The sequence below is a fragment of the Zootoca vivipara genome, chromosome 3 (assembly GCF_965207765.1).
Source record: "Zootoca vivipara chromosome 3, rZooViv2.hap1.1, whole genome shotgun sequence".
Lineage (NCBI taxonomy): Eukaryota > Metazoa > Chordata > Lepidosauria > Squamata > Lacertidae > Zootoca > Zootoca vivipara.
The window spans coordinates 33,891,342-33,911,181 of record NC_142586.1 but is presented as its reverse complement, the minus strand read 5'-3'; the positions used below and the strand labels follow the sequence as shown (position 1 = coordinate 33,911,181).

The 19,840-nt window shown below is 42.0% G+C and overlaps 1 protein-coding gene across 2 annotated transcripts in view; it reads right to left on the bottom strand.

Moving 5' to 3' along the window:
* The window catches only part of ADGRB3 (adhesion G protein-coupled receptor B3), a 434,966-nt gene extending 416,723 nt beyond the window's left edge, over window positions 1-18,243 (bottom strand). For both annotated transcript variants that reach the window (XM_035109688.3, XM_088665841.1), the window contains exons 1-2: window positions 16,898-18,243; window positions 13,495-14,263 (exon numbers count right to left, since the gene is read on the bottom strand). In XM_035109688.3, the coding sequence (XP_034965579.1) occupies window positions 13,495-14,248 (754 nt within the window). In that variant the 5' untranslated portion in view covers window positions 14,249-14,263; window positions 16,898-18,243. The remainder of the gene's footprint in view (window positions 1-13,494; window positions 14,264-16,897) is intronic.
* Between the last annotated feature and the right edge of the window lie 1,597 nt (window positions 18,244-19,840).

The window sequence follows — 19,840 nt, the reverse complement described above, 5'->3', positions numbered from 1 at the left end:
TCATTGAATCAATAACCCTTCTGTGAGTAGAAGGGCACTAACTGGATTCAACCCACTCTTCTCTTAAAACTGATCACATCTTCATCTGTTGTTTCATTTAAGATGACATTTTATCTTTACATGTTATATCTTTATCATTTTTAGCAAAAGAAAACATTTTCAATAACAGATTGCAATGTGCTTTGGCAAATCTTATTTCCTGTAAAGATAACTTTTCTGTCAAAGTATATACAGATATTTCCACCAATGGTCCACCAACATCTTATCAGACAACTGTCAGAGTTCCTGTCAATTTATACCTTGACACACATGCTTTTTTTAGTCATGTGATCACTGAGTACTTTAGATACTCTATGATGCTGACTGCCATATGGTGATCTGCCATTTTTCAATTTTTCCCAGTTTTCTCCCATTTGCCATTGTTCTAAATTTTTCTTCAGTCTCTATTTTAAACCACAATTAATTCATCTATGGTATTTTCCTCTCACACAGTTGTTCCTCTCTGCTCCATATTTTAATATGAAAGCCTTTATTATTATCTTAACCCCCTTGGGCTAGCATACAACCCTCCCCACTCTTTCACTTGCCTTATCTTTTTCCTGCAAGCTTTAACTGATTCTGAATATTTTTGTTTGTCTGCTTTGAATTTCCAGAGCAGGATTCAGCAGTGATTTCTTATCATGTCTCTCAATGCCAGAAGCTATTGGGAGGCATGGAAAAGGCAGGGTGAGATTCCACAGTAAGAAGCAGGCATGCAACATGACTTTTGCTTCATTTTGGCTTATGACAGATGATTTTATGTAAAAAGGATTACATTTATTTCCTCTGACTAGGTTTCATAGAAAAAATGTTTAGAATAGCATAAATCTGTAATATAAAACTGCCTAAAGTTTTCTAGCAGTCACTTTGCACAAAAGCAAAACACATGGTGTTAGGATGTAAACAAACCTAATTACCCATATGGTCACTACTGAACAATGCCAACACCCACTAGGGAGTTCTTCTGCACAACTTTATTATTATTTAGGGAAAGCAGAACATTTTTTAAAGGGTAAATATCCCATAACTCTAGATTTTTCTGAAACAGGCTCTTAAATTCAGGGCAGGCTCAAGATATTTTGACACATGATGTAGAAATAGGTGATCTAATCATAGACCTCCACTGTCTTTTAGTTATTTTTTTATTTGTCCCTCATAAGGGTCATGAGGCTGTCTCCATCACTCTAATTCTAACAGCCTCTATGCATATTTTTTTATTCTCTTGGTGAGCTCTGGGCTATGAAACCTTACGCCACAATAAATTGGTTAGTCTTTATAGTGCCACACATCTCTTTGTCGTTTAAGCACTATTGTAAAACACTCTGCGCATTGATCACACAAAACAATGAGAAATCTATAAATAATTTAGAATGAAATCAACTGCACACCAATTCAACAGCTACAAGTATTTTCCCTTACATAGAAAGCTGCCTTGTACCAAGTCAGGCCTATGGTCTGTCTTGCTCAGTACTACCTACACCAGGCATAGGCAACCTTGGCTCTCCAGATGTTTTGGAACTACAATTCCCATGATCCCTAGCTAACAGGGCCAGTGGTCAGGGATCATGGGAGTTGTAGTTCCAAAACATCTGGAGAGCCAAGGTTGCCTATGCCTGACCTACACTGATTGGAAGTGGCTCTCCAGGGTTTCAAGCAGTGGTTTCTCCAAGCCCTACTGCTTAATGCTGGGTATTGAATCAATGACCTTCTGCATACAGAGCAGATGCTCTACCCCCCTTGCAGTGGTAACCTGGACTAATTACAGAATATACAGAAAACCTCCCAATTGTATCCCAAAAATATCTGGTTATATGAGCCCCCAACTGAGTCATAATAAAATGCAACAAGGGATACTTGCAACAAGGGGCATTCTGCGAAAGCTTCCTACTATATACCTAAGGGTGTGGGCACACAAATTTGTTATAGAATCTTTTAATCCTGAAGAAACAGAATATTTGCACTGCAATCCTATACTTTTCCACTAAGAAAAAAGTCCAATTAGATTCAGTGGGGTTTACTCTAAGATAGGTGAGCATAGTGGTTGCTTCCCAAAACCTATAAGCAGTTGTGGTTCTGTGACATGTATGTATATTCCGGCATATAAGATGACTGGGCATATAAGACGGCCCCCAACTTTTGAGAAGATTTTCCTGGGTTAAAAAGTAGTCTTATACACAGGAATATACAGTAAGAACTGTAAGATAAGCCTTCTGAAACCATCCAATGGTCCATCTCTTCCATCTCACATTGACTGTCCAGGTTCCTGTGAGAAGCCTGCATGCTAGACATGAGCACAATGGCACTCTGCCCACCTGTGATTCCCAACAGCTGGTATTTAGAGGCAAGCTGTGTCCAACACTGGAGGTAGTACATAGCCATCATGGCTTGTAGAGATCAAGAGCCTTTTGCTCCATTAATACGTTTAATCCTCTTTGAAAGCCATTCAAATAGGTGGCAATCACTGCTTCCTGTGGGAGCAAATTCCATAGTTTAACTATGCACTGTGTGAACAGGTAAAGGTAAAGGGACCCCTGACCATTAGGTCCAGTCGCGGATGACTCTGGGGTTGTGGCGCTCATCTCACTTTATTAGCGTCTGGGTCATATTGGCTCTGCTTCACGAAGCCTTGTTCTGCTTGGTAACTTTATCTTAACAATACTTTCCCATCAGTTTCCCCAGGACAGATGTTACACTAACTTGCCTGTAATTTCCAGGATCACACCCAGAACCATTTTTATTTTTAAAAAAATAAAAATTAGGTGTTTCATGTATGCACGACAGGCTGATTTGAGACAAGTTACATATTTTTGTTAGAAAATCAGCAACCCCACATTTGAGCTGTTTGCAAATTGTTTGAAGATTGTTAGGTGGATGCCATCTGAGCCTGGAGATTTGTCAACTGACTCTCTCCCTCAGTTCCTCCTTTCCGCAAACATTTATTCAGGCACTGAGAAGACAGATGCAAATAATTCATTCAGCTTCTCCACAACCTCCTTATTCTCCTTTAGCACACCTTTGACTCCCTTGTCATCCAAGGGTCCAGCCACTTCCCTAGTTTCCTGCTACTAATGTGTTCAAATAACTTTTTGTTTGCCTTACTATTTTTAGCAATGCTCCCCTCAAATTATTTTTTAGCATTCTGTCTGCTTGCACTTCTTGTGTGTGCCAAAATTTATGCTCCATTTTGTTCTCTTCATTTGGGCAAGACTTACAACAACAACAAAAAGAATAAATTGAAAAATGTATTTATACACCATGCAAATATGATTATACTTCTCATCAAAATCTTTCATTGAGAACAAAAAAGCATAACCAAAAACTTTAATTGCTAGTATATTCATAAGTCACAGAAACATCATTTGTACAGTTGCACTTTCTCTCTTGTACAAAGACTTTCTTTACCTTGTTTTATATTTCCTGTTAGCAGTAAATACAAATAATGCCCAGTGGAATACTAATGTGACCTTTAGTTTATTATAAGTAATGTAGATTTACAGAGAAACAGCTAAACTTCAATTTGAGATATAAAGAGCCACAACAACTTTGAATGTGGATGCTTTGATAGAGCCCATGGAGTATGACTGAATAAGCTTAATAAAGATTAATTCCCTTGGAAGAAAGAACTCTTCTCTGAATAAATTACTTTCTCTATATTGAAATGTTAAACAGATCATTCTAGTACAAATTAAAAATGAACACTGAACACTGCATTGCTGATATTTCTAGATGATAATATTAAAAATATCTTGGCAGAATAGAAAAGTAATTCAAAAACTTAATACAAAAGGAAAAATACTTTTTTTATAGATTACTGTGCTGTCATTCAATATGTGCAATTGTCCCAGGAATTTAGTGGCAGTTCTGTGTGCGTGTTATAAAACTTATGTGTGAACTGGGAATGGAATGAAACCACCATTTTCTTGTTTAGTCTTCCCAAGGCTTTTGCATTCTCCCAAAGGAGTCAACTGCAAGCCCCCCAGCCTACCTAAATACAATGCAACCAAGCAAACTCTACCGTTTATGTCACTACTAACCCAAAGGAGTCATGCAGCAACTGTTAGCATGCTCAAGTCATAGGAACAACACAACTAAAGAAAGAAAAGTACAGTAACTGTTATTAGATAGCAGAATGGGAACAGGAAGGTGGTTATGGAGTACAGTACATTACTTCTTCCTAAATATCTAATGACTATCTCTAGCTGTAATGCAAGGTTTCCAGCACATGATCCAAAGCATGCTTTCATTTGTGCAATAGACAGAATAAAAACAGTACAACCATGTTATTAAATCTGACAATCCTTTCCGAATGGATACAAAAATGCAATTACAAATATTCATCAGTTGCATTCTTGGCAGCATACTAGTAAATTTATGTAATATTTTTCAGCATACTGTTGTCTACATTTTAACAGTTCCATTCCAACATTTATGTTTATGGCAAATTAAACTCAACATTCAATCTCTTTTTTATTCTCAGTAAAATCATGTAGAATTAATGGCAATTAAACTTATTCCATATATCATCTGTATTTGTCTGGTCAGCACAAAGAAATGCTCGTTCAAATTTTGACACTGTACTATTGAAATAATATTGGCAACAGTAGGCAGTTGCAAATATTCCAATGCTTTAGAAGGAGCTTTTCATTTCTTATATACAGTATCCTGAAAAAGAGGATCTACGGTTGGCAAAGATTACTCAAGTTAGGATGAAACAGAGGGGCAGGGGAAATGTCACTGGAACAGCATGGGAAGGGCAGCGGCTGCAAAGCTGCAAATGACTGATAGATTAAGGAGTTATCCAGAGTGGACTGTGACTGAGCCTGGCTGGAATGGTTACTTATAAGTGGAAAAGAGAATCGGAAGATCTTTGGCTCAGCCCTTGTTGTAACCTGCACAGTGAAAAACTATCGTATTAAAATCAAACTTGCAAAACAGAGAATTACTCCTCATAGCAACTGTGAAAACAACAACTAATGGTATTTCGGTGAATACCAGTGGGCTAGCCATGTTAGGCTGTGTACAAATGTATGTAATTTCAGTAGTGAGGCTGCTGTGGAACACAGTCAGAAACAACATTCTCTTCTGAACTGAGCCAACAGGGAAACCTGTTCTGCTAGGATGCAACAAAAGCTGGCTCTACATAGTACTGATTGACTTGCTTCTGTGATGTCACAAATAACTTACAGTGGTACCTTGGTTTACAAACTTAATCCATTCCAGAAGTCCGTTCTTAAACCAAAGTGTTCTTAAACCAAGGCATGCTTTCCCATAGCAGCGGGGGACTCAATTTACAAAAGGAACACACTCAACAGGAAGCAAAACATGTTCTGCCTCCAAGGCAAAGTTCACAAACCAAAACACCTACTTCTGCATTTGCAGCTTTCTTAATCTAAGTTGTTCATAAACTAAGCTTTTATTAAACCAAGGTACTACTGTATTTCTTTTTTGCTTTAAAAACAGTGGGTGGAACCTAATTGGTGTCACTGTTGACAAAACGCATCTGCCATCAGAAGAGGGAGGGAGGGAGGAAACTTCCAGTGATTCCTCTTCCTCTCTGCAGACCTCTCCCATTTACTCCACAAGCTTGGAAACCCTATAAAGCAGCTGGGAGATTTCCTGGGTGCTGCAGGAAAGAAGAAGGTGCCTAATATTGCCCCTCACATTCTAATTATATATGTCTTCTGGCAGCAGAACACCACCAATGGGATCTTTCTTTCTTTGTTTGTTTCTTTCCTTCCTTCCACTAAATTAACTTTGAAATTGATAAGGATATAAATGACGTTTTAAACAATACAAGAGAGATCCCATCTGAAGCTTTGGAGGAAGGGGATGATGAATGCTAAACAAGCATTTGATTCAGAGTCAAGTACATCTGTTGCTTATGTAAACGCAGCAGAAACAACCCTCAACACATGGTGAAAAAAACACACCCAGTCCAGCTTCAAAGTACAATCATATGCAATGATGAAAACAGAGCCCTAACATACTTTAAAGGAGGCATGGGGAACTTGTTCTTGGACTGCAGCTCCCATAATCCCTGAGCATTGACTTTACTCGCTGGGGCTGATGGGAGTTGGAGTCCAACAGAGCTTTTCCTGCAAAAAGCTCGGGGCACAGAGCTTCTAACTGCAGGCTGGTGGCTGGAAAGAGCAGAGCAATGGGTTAGTGTGGATAAGCCCTCAGATAAAGAGCTAGTCTTTCATTTCCCACTTCTGCATGTGCTGTTTCATATCAAGATTCCTCTACTGCCAACTCCTTCCCCATGACTGCCCTTCTCTTACTTATGGAGAGTTGTGCTCAGAGTAGGCCTGTGAACATATGCACAAAACACAGATTGAATGATGCCTTAACAAGTTTATTGTGGCATAAGCGTTTGTGAGCTAAATTCCACCTCTCTAGATTCGCTTGGTTGCTCTGTAAAAGTGAAGTACTGAAGAGGATTAGAGGATTTCATTGAATAAATGAAACACATGGCATAGAGCTAGACCTTATTCATGACCCAAGAGAATTTGCTTTTGGAGGGTTGGTTTGCACACACCCAGAAAGTGACGTTTATCTTACAATATCTACCATTTTGTTCTGACCCTGATGCTAACCATGAAAAAAAGACTCAGTGAATGTGCCTCAGTTACTGTGTGTCAAGTTAATGTACTGGCATACCTAAGAACAGGGGTCCCCAAACTAAGGCCCGGGGGCCAGATGCGGCCCAATCACCTTCTAAACCCGGCCCTCGAATGGTCCAGGAATCAGCATGTTTTTACATGAGTAGAATGTGTGCTTTTATTTAAAATGCATCTCTGGGTTATTTGTGGGGCATAGGAATTCATTCATTTTTATTTTTTTCAAAATATAGTCTGGCCCCCCACAAGGTCTGAGGGACAGTGGACCGGCCCCCTGCTGAAAAAGTTTGCTGACCCCTGCCTAAGAACATTGACTCTTAGGGTAATAAAATGCAGCTCCAATCTAGCAAAGCTGTGATGGTGTTCAGCCAGTAGCATGATCCAAAACAGGGCGTGTCCAGGTTTCAAAACTTTGTTCTCTCAAGCCCTCCCTCGAAAAGTACCACAAGCTATGAGATCCCTGGGGATGGCGTAGTAATTTTCCTCCCATTTGAGAGAGGAGAGGAGGAATGTATAAAGGAAGAAGAAAGTGACCCCCCACCACCACAACTTCCTGCCATAGCCATAGCTCTGTGGCATGGCTTGTAGTGCTAACTCCACCATGCAATCTCCCTCCCCTACCCAACATAATTTGCATTAAAGCACAAATAAATGAACATATTTTTTCCCCAATATAGAGTTACAATATGGAGATACTCTTCAGTGAAGAGTATCCAGCTGTTTATATAGAATTAACTATGTTTCAGTCATGCTTTTTAACCTAATCCTTAAGAGGGAAACTATCTCACAATTAATGCCAGGCAGTTGAGTCTGCATGCCCAAGGGCTTCAAGGTATCAAACCCTCAGGGTTATTAGTTATGTCCTGGAATACACAACATGGTACAGAATTGCAAGATAAATGGGAGAACTTTTGGCATCCACCTGCTTAGCTGTATTGTGTGGTGCAATATATTTTGGAAACCTTTGAGGTTTGTTTGCTTTTACAATCAATATAAGAATATACATTTTGTGAAGTAAATAAAAAAGGTTGAAACTGCTATTAATTTATTGTTTTTACTTATGCTTTAGTGATGTTGTCATGTGTGGTTTTTTATATTTATTATTATTGTTTCTGTTTTATTGTACCTTACTATATTTTTATTGCATCTGTGGTTGCCCTGAGAACATTTGTTGCAAAAGCAGGAAACAAATTCAACAAATAATAAACAGATAAACTATAATGTCATTATCAACCAAATAATAGCAAGATAAATACAGAACATAAATTACAATAGTGCATCATTGAGCATAATACTCTTAAATATTGCCAGCGTCAGGCCTTCCAGTTGGAATGTAGTCATGAAGACTGAAAATAAAACAATTTGTATCTTTCCTTTAAACTAGTTTTTCATAGTAGCAAACAGATCTCTTTGTTTGAACAAGTATCCATTTGCTGTGTAACCTAAATCAATTGAAATGTGTTCAAAGCAGCTATCATTTCAAATACAGAGCTCCTTTCATGTTGGTGATAATAAACAACTTTAACAGAATAAAGCCAGAATTGGATTTGTTTACATAATGACGCTGTAGTCAGCAACAAATTTTAAAATAGAAGCTAATATAAAATTTGTTCTATAGGGTGCCTAAGAGTCACTGCCCAGCAGTTGCCACACTGCAAAGGTTTCCTGGCCTTTGCAAAACCTACCATATTTTTCTCTGTGTATAAGATAAGACAATCTTCTTTCCTTAGAAATAATAAGCAGAAATTCTGGGTCGTCTTATACACGGATAGCAGAGATGAGATGGGCGATTGGCAGCGGCGATTGGGCATGTGATTGGTTGCGGCGGCAAGGCCTGCTGATGATTGGCTGTGGTTGTGGCAATTGGACGTTGATTTACGGCAGGGTGTAATCGGCTGTGGTTGTGTCAAGTGTGCAGGTAGGCTTTTGGCGGTGAGTGTGCAGACAATTGGTGGCTGTGGTGATGCATGCAATTTGCACTGGTGGGCAGGCTGTAGATTGGTGGTGGTGACACCCCCCAAAAAGCTCAATAACTCTGGGCAACCCCCCCAAAAAAGCTCAACAACTCTGGGCAATATCCTCCATAATTTAGTTGCGGTCCCCCAAAATAGGGGTCGTCTTATACATGGGAACGTGTTATACATGGAAAAATATGGTATATATACCATTTACAAATCCAGGAAAGAACATAGTATGGCTTCAAGCACCAGATCTGAAGTATATTGGGTCTATGAATGAAACTTCAGCTTCTATTTCTATGAGCCATGAAAAACCAATTCTGCTATCTTCAATAGAAATAACTAGTATATTGCATCTGTAAGACATGTCTGTTCAACAGTGGGATTTCAAATGTCAGCAGCGCCCTGTGTAACACCAAAATTTGGCGCCTCTATGTGTCTTGTTTTCCATCTACTGCATAGTTGCGGTGCCCTGAGGTTCCACGCCCTGTGTGACCAAACTGGTCTCGCTCCCCTAAATCCGTCTCTGTGTTCAACGTGCTGAATTACAATCTGGATTCTTATCACAAACACATAATAGAAATAAACCTGAAACCTGTTATTACATAGAAAGATTTGCAGCTTTCAAACTAATTTTTGGGGGACCATATACTAGAGAGTCAGAATTTTAATAATATATAGCAGGCATGTCCAACAGGTAGATCATGGGCTGTTCCTGGTAGATCCTGGTAGATCTCTGGCCCCCCAGCGATCTCCTTAGAAAAAAGCAAAGTAAAATGAAATAAAATACAACTTTGGCTTCCTAAAAAAGCTCAACAACTTTGGCTTCCCCCAAAAAAAGCTCAAAAACTTTGGGTAGATCACTGCTAGTTTTTTACAACAATGGGTAGATCAAAGCCAGTTTTTTTAATATTGTGAGTAGATCACAGTCTATTGGGAGTTGGACGTCCCTGATATATAGTATTTACGTGCTACAGAAATTTGTTAAACATATTGTTAATTTACTAATCTGAAATGTAAAGTGGATTTTTTTTAATAAAAAAGATTAATTATGGCCTCAGTTAGCATATCAACTGAACCAAACCATAGTTTAGTGTTTAGGCTCCTGGAGAGTACAGTAGATGTTCACCACTTTGCTCCTCCCTAGTCATTTTGCTGCTGAGCTCCACCAAACTTTGCTTTGGCTTAGCATGTTGTCTGAACCCAGATTCAAGATTTAGCTCTCTTTGGACAAATCACAAGCTGCAACCATGGTTTCGCCTTTGGACAACACACTAGGCCAAACCCCAGTTTAGTGCAGTGCAGCAGGAAAACCACCATGGAGGATCAAAATGACCACAACCTCTGATCTGGGAGCTCACCCATTTGCTTGTTCATGCTAAGCCATTGTTTGGCTTAACATTACATGCAAACGAGAGCCATGTTTGTTTGTTTCTGCTTTTATTGCTGTTTCTTACCTGCTTTTAATCTCTTTGAAGAAACAGATGTGACATAATTTTGGAAAATAAACTAAATTAACTACACACACCTACACACACAAGTAGACTTAACCTTAAAGCAATTATTTTACTTCTTTGAAATGTTTAATTTCTCAAATTCCTTTGAACTCTTAAAAACAGTACGGAGCTAGACACCTTTTTCACAAGAAGTTGAATTTGATAGTTGAGAAAATACAGTCAGCTTTAATGTATTAAAATTTCACTGATAAATTTCAAAAACACAGAATTATGTAAATATATTTCTCATCAAGATCTAACACCATATAAAAGAAAATCTATCCCCAACAGTGAAAGAGATAGAAATAATATTTTATGTTCTAGAAAAGAACATGGAATCTTTATTTTTATGTTAATATTATATGTTTGCTAATGTCATGAGAATATTATTAATGACAAATAGGAGTCACTACAAATAAAATATAATTGAAATTTAAAGTAAAATACATTCTCTGCATGGTCCGTGACTTTCATGTTTTAAAACACACTAATAAAATTCAGTTTTCACTTATGTCCCTATCTATTCTGCTTGGCACATTACCACAAGCACTGAGTCACAATTTCCGCCTACATTTTTTTAAAAAAATTAGGTAGAAACATGTATTTGGCAAATATAATTATCACCCACACATGTCTCCATTTCCTAAGTATCCCGTGGCTTAACTGGAATGGATGTTGAGAGAAGCACGTACAACAAGAGGAATGGCATCTCTTTTGCAATTAAAATTTAATTGCTCCCCAAATACAGCAGCTGAGAAATGACACTATAAATGCTCTTGCTGCATGGCCTCTGCATTCAGTGAATAACAGCTCCATCCAAAGCTCTGTGGGAATCATAAGCCCCAATTTGCCAAAGTGTGCTAGCTGTCAGACTGGTCCTAGAACACTTTCGAAAGAACATTCAGATCTGACTTCCTCTGGTATATGAGCATCTAGGTTGCCAGATGCTCCACTTTGAAGGAAGCTCCCCTTTGCCTTGCTCCTAAATATGACATTTTGATAGATTATCATGGGTGCACATACTGTGTCCCATAGGATAGATGTCAGAAACATCATGTTTAACTCTGTGGAATTCTTAGCAACAAAACACAAGGAGGTGAGAAAGCAATAATCTATACTTAGCAGCCTCTTCTACACTATGGAATTCCAAATAGTACTGCACCCCAGTGTTTGTGCCGTTTTTTTGGGGAAACAACTAAGACCAGGATTTGTGGGAACTTCTATTGTGTGCTAAAAAAGGGTGTGGGCAGTCACATTAGCCACACTCTCCCATCAATCCCAGGACTATCTTGATGCATCCATCACAAACACAACCAAAAAGCTCTGTAGATCCACCCACCTACCCTCCTCCAATTGTGTTAACAGCAAACTGCCCCACAGCTGCTCCTCTTCTATAAAGCTGGCCATTGGGGACTTGGGCGGGTGGAAGAAATGCTTGCCCCACCCACTTGCCATCAGGAATGGGTTAAAGCCCACAACAGCTCCCAATAACAATTACAGCCTTCAAATGCTAATGGGTTCCCATGTCTCTCAGACACTTTCTTCGGTTTAATTGTCTTAATAGTCAGCTTCAAGCATCACTATTGGGGGGGGGGGATTTCTTATTCTAAGGGACATTAATTAGTTTTAAATGATGTTAAATACCATCCCTGCCGTTACAAGGGCTTCTATGGGATCTTTACAAGGAACAAGCAGTTGAGTAATTTAAAATCACTTTGTCGTCTTTATCCCCAGCTGCAGACTGAATTTGGAGGAACACTGACCTGAAGGAAATCAAAGGCAAGCCTTGCTCCCTAACTACTTTACCCTGCCACCCCTTCCCCAGATCTCCTCCCTGCAACCTTCATCCTCCTCCTTTAGCTTAAAGGGAGTTGAGCTGCTCTCCCCCTGCCCCCATCCCTTAGGAGTATCCTTGGCAGCTCAGCAGTTTGAGCAGCTTCAGCTTTTCTTCTCCCACACCACTCAGCCTTGGCTGCCCTTAAAGAAAATCCTCACAGAACAACGTGTCAATTTTGCATTCCTTCACAAAGGCAACTTCTATTAGGGAGACTGGGAGCTTGGCTCTGCCTCCCCATAGACAGAGAGCTTTGTGACCATGTAGGAACCAGGGAGAGAGAAAACATTTCCTGCATTAAAATGCAACCTTCTCCAGCACAGGGACTACGTTAGGGAACGCCAGCCTATCTTACTAGATCATTTTGAATTTTAATCACACATCAAGTGTTTTCTGTATTTATAGCTTAGTTCAATGACGTTTCTACATTTGGTTGCCTCCATTCGTATCATTCACTGTAGCTTTCTGACCCTGGTGCTTGTTTCCTTAAGATTTTACTACAGCCACATTCTCTCCTTTTCTTTTGCACCTGTCCATGATAAGCTACGGTACAAAGACATGCAGGAAGAAGTTATTGACAGCACAATCCTATACTCAAAAGTTAAGTCCCATTGAGTTCAATGGGGCTTACTCTTGTGTGTGTATACAATTGTAGTCTGAATGGATTTCTAAGTGACTCTTAGAAATGCATTGATAATAGTCTCAATATCTTTCATAGGTCAGTCAGCTATTTCTTTAAATAACTGCGTCTTTTTAACATAGCTTGCTGCTTAATTATTTAATTAAAATGCAATCTCCAAATCATTCATATTTCTTTTTGAGGCTATGGCTTCTTCTGGAACGTCTCTTGCCTAGAGGTTTGTTTTGCTTTGTTTTTTAAATAGCAGTAGCCTCCTTGTGGACTTCTCTAAATACCAGAAAGAGAACATGGTGGATGTCTCCAGTTTGTGTGCTTCTTAAAGTCTGATCTTACAAATCATTACTGAAGCTCCATAATGAATGCTCCCTTATTTCAGAATACCTTGAAACAGATCTCACAAGGTGCCTTATGATTACCCCCCCCACACCCTTGGCCTCTGGGATTCTGGCCAAATTGGATCTTTGGAACTTCATTCAGGTTACCCATATGCCTTTGGAAATATCTTCCTTGCAAAGCCAAAGCAACAGGATCACAGGTGAATAAGCGTATGGTAGCTGTGTGGTTGCAGTGAGAAGAAAGATAATAACTTGGCTTCCAACCTGTTAGAATTATTCTTAGCGGGTCTGAAAACAAAACCAGAAGTCCTCAGTAAAATATGAGGACTCTTTAATGGAAATAATAATAAAAACCCGCACTTTTCTATCAGATTAAATAAGAAAAATTAAATCCTCCCTCTTGGAAGGAATCCAGAGGGTGACTGTCTGTGGACCTTCAGATATCCTTTCATGCAGGCAGCTGGTGTGGAGTGCAACTCTGACAAGACTTATATATATGGTATATATATATCAGTTGAATCAAAAACAAGAAAGGGCTGTAGGACAGCTGAGCCTTCTTGAAGAGCACCTACCTTCCTTCGGTGGTCGCTTGGCTTCCCTGGTGAGATTGCAGACCTGGGTGGTTTGCAGCTCCTGTGTGAGGCAGCCTTCAGTCTGCTCATTAAGGGGCAGCACTACATTATTGAGCAAGACCAGGGAGTGGTCATCTCCCCCCCATTCTCCCAAGTGCTGAGGGCAGGTGCATTTTGTATACATGATCCCACAGGACTCTGTTCTCCCATTCTCAGATTTCAAGCAGCTCTCCAGCCAAGTGCATAATACGTGACAACCAAACTGGCTTGGGCTCACCTTGTTCAACACCAAAAATTCAAAGAAAGACTTTTGATCATCTTCCTTTTTGTATAATCCTATGAAATCGAAGGGGTAGACCCGGCGAATCTGAATGAAATTCTTATCGTACTGCAGAAATACAAAAGCATTCTTGGAATCACAGAGTTGCATTATAGAATGGTTATTCTTTAAGAGATCCTTAATTTTCTCATGGGAAAAATGATCGAACTGATAAGCCAACAGTGAAAAGTTAGAGCAGCTGAAGTCCTTTTTGGAAAATTTCAGGTAAATACTATATTTGGTTGGATCTGGGTTTTCCAGCGTCCAAGTGCAGTTTGTAAAGTTTTTGGGAAACATTTCGCTTACAGAATACGATCCATAAATGACCCCCTTCACCAGCGTTGAACACCAGAAGTCTTGGGCAGCATTAAATCCAAACATAACCAGTAGATAGGTGGAAAATATATAAATCAGCAAATTACGAACAGCCTTCATCCTATGTCATTTGGCCTGTAGGAAAGGAGAGGAAAGAAGAATGCAGGTCGAATGCTTCATGCAATGAAAATTAAACTCCTTCCAAAATTTCAGCCAGCTGTTTTCAATATTTCAGTTAGAATGTGCGTATATTTTTCCTCTAAAGGAGGACTTCTTCGCCTTCTTTTTTATTTTTATTTTAAAAAGAGAATTATAATACAAGAAAATTTTGGATGCTGTGTGAACAGTGCCACCATGTGGCCAGTTTAGCTGTCAAATTCTCCATATCCAAATTTTCAAAAATAACATTTGCTACATTATTAATTGGAATGCCTCCTCCTGCTTAACACATATACAGTTTGGCAGCACATGACTCTCCACATGAACCCCAAATTAGGGTTCAATGGTCTTTGTCTGATAGATCAGAAGAGGAACAGTAATTGACTTTTAAGCTAAGGAGCCTTTCTATACAACATTTTCATATACTGCCGGAGGAAGGGGATTGGGAGCAGCAGTTGTTACACAATGTATTTTCTATTATGTTTCAGAAATAATTGTGGTGAAGTAGAGTTATGATTTTTTAAATGCACAAATTATTATTTGCTACAGATGGGGTACTATCTCCCATATGGCTGCATGCCATTGCGGTAGCATCCTGGTTATATTAAGATTTCATTTAAAAAGGAAACTCGGGAGGACATATCAAGATTGAAAAACACTGAAATATTGGAAGTGTTATCTTCAGAGGGAATATAGCTGGTTAGACAGCAATAACTTTTTGCTAGCTATCAGCAGAACTAAAATTTAGAATTCTGCATGCTACAATTTCTGTGTGATATACTCTTTCGGGATACACAAAGTCGATCTATAATATTTCACCCAAGATGGAGCTAGGCAGCATTTCTGTGCTAGAACTTCCCTCGGAAGCAGACCTAGATTATATGTCCTGGTTGTTCCTTGCCCTCTGTTGCTAGCAGTTGTGTTGGTTAATGAAATCTACTGTCATCTCTTCTCTTTACCAGCACCCTTTCCAAATATAGTAGTTATTTTAGTCCCAACTAAAGGTGTAACTAAAGGAAGTGAGCCTTGGGTACATTTACTCACCTACGGAATAAATGCCATATAGCCCATTTTCAGCATTAACATTTATGAAGTTGTTTAGCCCTTAACAATTCTAGTTCTCTTTGTAAGTGGTAGCTGATAAAAGTGACATTGAGGTAATATTTTTAGTTGGCAACACTAACCTCTTCCATTGTTTGTCTGGAGGCAAACATAAAGAGTTACTGAGTTTCTGACACAGTCTCCCCTCACTCTCTCTAGCTTTTCATCTTCTCTCCGAATGACCAGGCATCTCCCACCCCCAATTGCGTAATGCTGAACAAATCGGAGGATTCAGTTTCCTCAAAGAGATTTTGTGCTTCCCAGATTATAAATCGCAGGCTCTGAACACCGAGAAGAGAAAAACAGCAGTGACTCTCTTTAAATGTGTAGGTAGAGAGGTTTCTGGAGGGGAAGAGGTATAGTTGTGGAAATTACCAAATGCCCCCCCCCCCATTACCCAAACCATTATATTTTTCTGTTTGCTGAACATCACAAGCAAATGGCTTCTTTGCAAAACACACACACAACCACAGACTTGATAGGCCATTTCAAGGCTGTGAAGTGAACTTGCTATGGGTAAACACTGCTAATAATCATCTACTCTTTACAAATGTTGCTGGAGCACTTTACAGGCATTGCAGTTGTGCGCAGCATTGTCCAGGAGGGTCTACGCATTGAAAGGCAATTTAGCAGTAGAGCACTAAATTAGGAATTCCATCAGTGTGAGGAGAGCTGCCTCAAAATCTGAAGGAAATGTATTTGGTTTAAGACAATAAATGCCTGAGGAGGGCATGGGTGTGTGTGTGTGGGGGGGGAGACACAGCCAGGCAAGATTTTTTTAAAATACTATGGTTTTCAGTGCTAGGCTGCTTCCTATAAAGAAAATACAGCATTTTGGCTTTCGCCCTCCTTCCTTTTCTTCTGAATAGGAAAGAGGCGATCCTCTGTCAACTACACAGGGCTCTCTTTTGGGTACATTGGAGAGGAGAGGATTTGGGGTGACGATGCAGCAAATGCCAACGACGAGAACTTCATTTTATAAGCAGGAGGCTCCGATGGAGGGGTGTTTTTTTTTGGAGGTGAAGGTGCTATCTACTTTAGGGGGGGGGAAACAAAACTGTTCCCAAAAGATCTAAGACTGCTCGTCGAAATCTTTCCCACCGATAAGCATCCTCGTCTTTTCCCACCCTCCTCAGTGACACTGTAGTTTAATCGAACCTAGACGGCGCCATCACTCCACGGATCTGCTCCGCCACGGAAGACCCACACACAGACTTCCCTTAAACTTCCTATTAACCTCAGGATCCCCCGCTTCCCTCTCCTTGCGAGAAAATCACCCCGATCGTGCGCTAGACCTCCCTGGGTCGAGCGGTAGGGCAGCCAATGCCTTGCCCAGTCGCCGAGAAGACTTCGCCAACTTTTTCCAGGGGCGAGGAGGGAGCACTTGCGCGGAGGGGTCCCGCCAGGTGATGCGTCGTGTCTCTCTCACACCCCTACCTACCCCCCGCGGCTCCTGTCTCTCCTTCACCCCCGAGCTCCCTCTCCTCCCCTCTCCCGCCCCAGCCTTACCTTCCACTCCGAAAGCAGGCAGGCTATTTCTCTAAGAAGACCCCACCGCCACAGGCACACGTCCCAAAAGCAGGCATGGAGAGGTTCCCCTTCGGGCGGAAGCGCCGTTGCCCATTTTCCTCAGCGCGCATCCAAAAAACCAAAAGCAGAAGAAGAAGAGGGCTGCTGAGGGGGAGGGAGAAAAGGGGAAGGGAAGGGGGGAAAGAAAAAAAGAAAAACCCGCAGCAGAGAGAGGGGGAGGGAGGCTCAGCACGGCCAAAGGATGGCTTCTCTCAGATCCACCAAATCCAACCACATATAAAAAGAAGGGGGAGGGCAGCCAAAGCCCCCGACCAGAGACTGCAGGAAAGAAGGGTGGCGGGCGGGCGGGGGCAATGGACTTGGCTGGAAAGCAGAGGTTTTCTTGTGTTGTTTCACTTGGGAATAAAGTGTCTCAACCCAACAGCGGAGACAGACCCGGCGAAGGAGATGAGCCCAGAAAGCAAACTCAAAGAGATCCAGCTGCCCTATTGCAGATTTGTTGGCGGGCTTTGGATCTTGGTGGTGGTTGTCAATCGGCTTGGTCTCGTTCTCTTCTTTTCGCCGCCTTCTTCTTCTCCCTCCCTCCGACTCTCAAGTACCTGAGGGAAGGACAGCGGCTGAGGTGGAGAGGTGGAGGGGGATAGCTGTACAAGCTCTCCCTTGCAAGCTATAGCCTCGGCCGAGGATGTCGAAGAGCTCTTGGAGCGCGGAGGGGAGAGGAAGGAGTCCGCGAGAGAGCGAAGGGAAGGCGGCGAAGCTCGGCTGGAGCGCGGGAAGAGCGAGCCACGGTGAGTGTGTGTGTGCGCGCGTGGCGTGTGTGTGTGCGCGCGCGCCCCTCTCTGTGTGAAGGAAAGAGAATGGAGATGTGTGTGAGCTCCAGTGTGCGCGTGTGCGCTTCCCCCCTCTCTCCTCTCTCTCTGTGTGTGTCTGTGTGTGTGTGAGGAAATGAGCGCGCGCGCGCTACTCCCTCGCGCTGTTTCCTGTGGCGAGTGCGCCCCGCGCTCGGCTGTCCGCGCGCGCGTTTGTGGCTCCACCACCTCGCTCCTTTCCCTCGCTCCCTCCCTCCCTTTCCCTCCGCCGACCGACAGCTCAGGCTCTGGGAGCGCAAGCACCGCGCGCTCCGCTCGACGTCCTCTCCGCGCCTTTCTCCGCTGTGTGCGCGTGCGCGAGGCAGGCTTCCCTCTCGGCTCCGGCAAGTGGGCCCGGCGCGGCGGTGTGATTTCGCACGTCACAGCTACTCAACCCCAAGCACGTCTCTCCCCCCCTCCCCACTACAAGCCGGTCTTTTTCTGCGTCTGGGAGGTTTTTCCAGCTTCAGTTCCCACACGGCTGTGGCTGGCTGCGAGCGAAACTCTGAGGCTGGGGAAGAGAAGGGGGCGCGCGCGGGAGAGAAGAGCAAGAGCGCAGCCTTTGATTTCTCTCTCCCTCTCCCTCTCTCCGTCCTCTAACCCCCCTCCCTCCCTCCACCACCCGCCGCCTCCCTCCTTTCGGTCTTTGCTCCTAAAGCTTAAAGCCCTCTGTCGCAGCCCCAAGAGCTGTCAGTTCGCCACCGCGATGCAGATTTAAATGATCTGGCGCTCCGAGGGAAAACATCGCAGCTCTCGAAGTGCCGCCTTCCACTGTTGGGAACAATAGCAATTTCTTCCGCGAGGCTGCCATTAACACCTTGTTTGTTCTTTGCCCAAAATCTAGGGGGCTCATGCTTAGGATTGTGGCAGGAGAGAGAGAGAGAGAGAGAGAGAGAGAGAGAGAGAGAGAGAGACACTCAATCAGTCTGCAAATAGCAAGTGATAGTGACTCCGGAAGCCTGTGATTTCTGCTTCTTTCCCCACTCTCTCTTTTTTACCTAAGTTATCGTCTTTGGGAAGGGCGGGTGGATTTGAAGAGAGGGAATTGTTCCACTGATTTCTTGCCTGTCTTGTTCGCGGCGACAGGAATTCGCCTGCTTTAATTTCTTTGTCACGATAGGGGGACTCCTGATGGCGTAATTATGTGATCAGTTGTTGTTCTTGTTGCTGTTTTTAAAAAAATCTTTTATATTTTTGCGCTGGGAGATATTTAAGACTGATGGCAGAAAAGTGAATGGCCATGGAAAATAAGATTAGCCCGTCCGGAATAATTTCTGAAAAAGGAACGCAACTGAATGACAATAGGCATGAATGGGTTTTTTTTTAATAAAAAAACAATGCATCAGAACTGCACTGCAGAAGAAAGGAAAGGCAGGTCAGCTGGTGTAACTGAGCCCTGGGGTTTGTCAGTAGGGCTCAAGGAACCCAGAGGAATGCCACAAATATGTGCATGCTGTGGGGGTGTCTGTGGAACTGAGGAAAGAAGGAAAACTGCAATGAGTGGAGTTGCAAGGCACAAATATGAAGGACTGGTCTAATAGGAACGAATGTGCATCAAGATGCAGTGTTGGTCTCCAGAGTCCAATGGCAGTCCAAGCCTGAATTATAGCCTCTGAAATGGAAACAATTTGAAAAGCAAAATGACAGCAGAATCACAGTGTCCAGAAAAAAGGGTGGCTTGTGGGATGATATTGTCTAGGTGAGAATGATGGCATGGAATGATACTGTCCAGATTAAAGTGTCAGCGTAATGGCAGAGCAGATTGGTAGTGGAACGGCATGGAGAGCAAGCTGACAGTAAAATGACAGTGTCCAGAACAGAGAGGTATGGCAGTGCCCAGCATGACACAACAAAATGGGTATTCCCAAAGTGAAATGACGTTAGGCAGGCTCTGGCACCAGTATGGCTGGGACTGGGCAGTTCTCAAAATGGAATGACATTGGAACAGGAGAGGATTAGTGAGGCTAATGGAGGTAGAGTACAGCTGTTGAATAGAGAACGTTGAGGGGGATAAGCCGGAATAATAAGCAGCTTTTGTGGAGTCGGTGCAGTCACTCAGAAGCAGCTTTGGGAA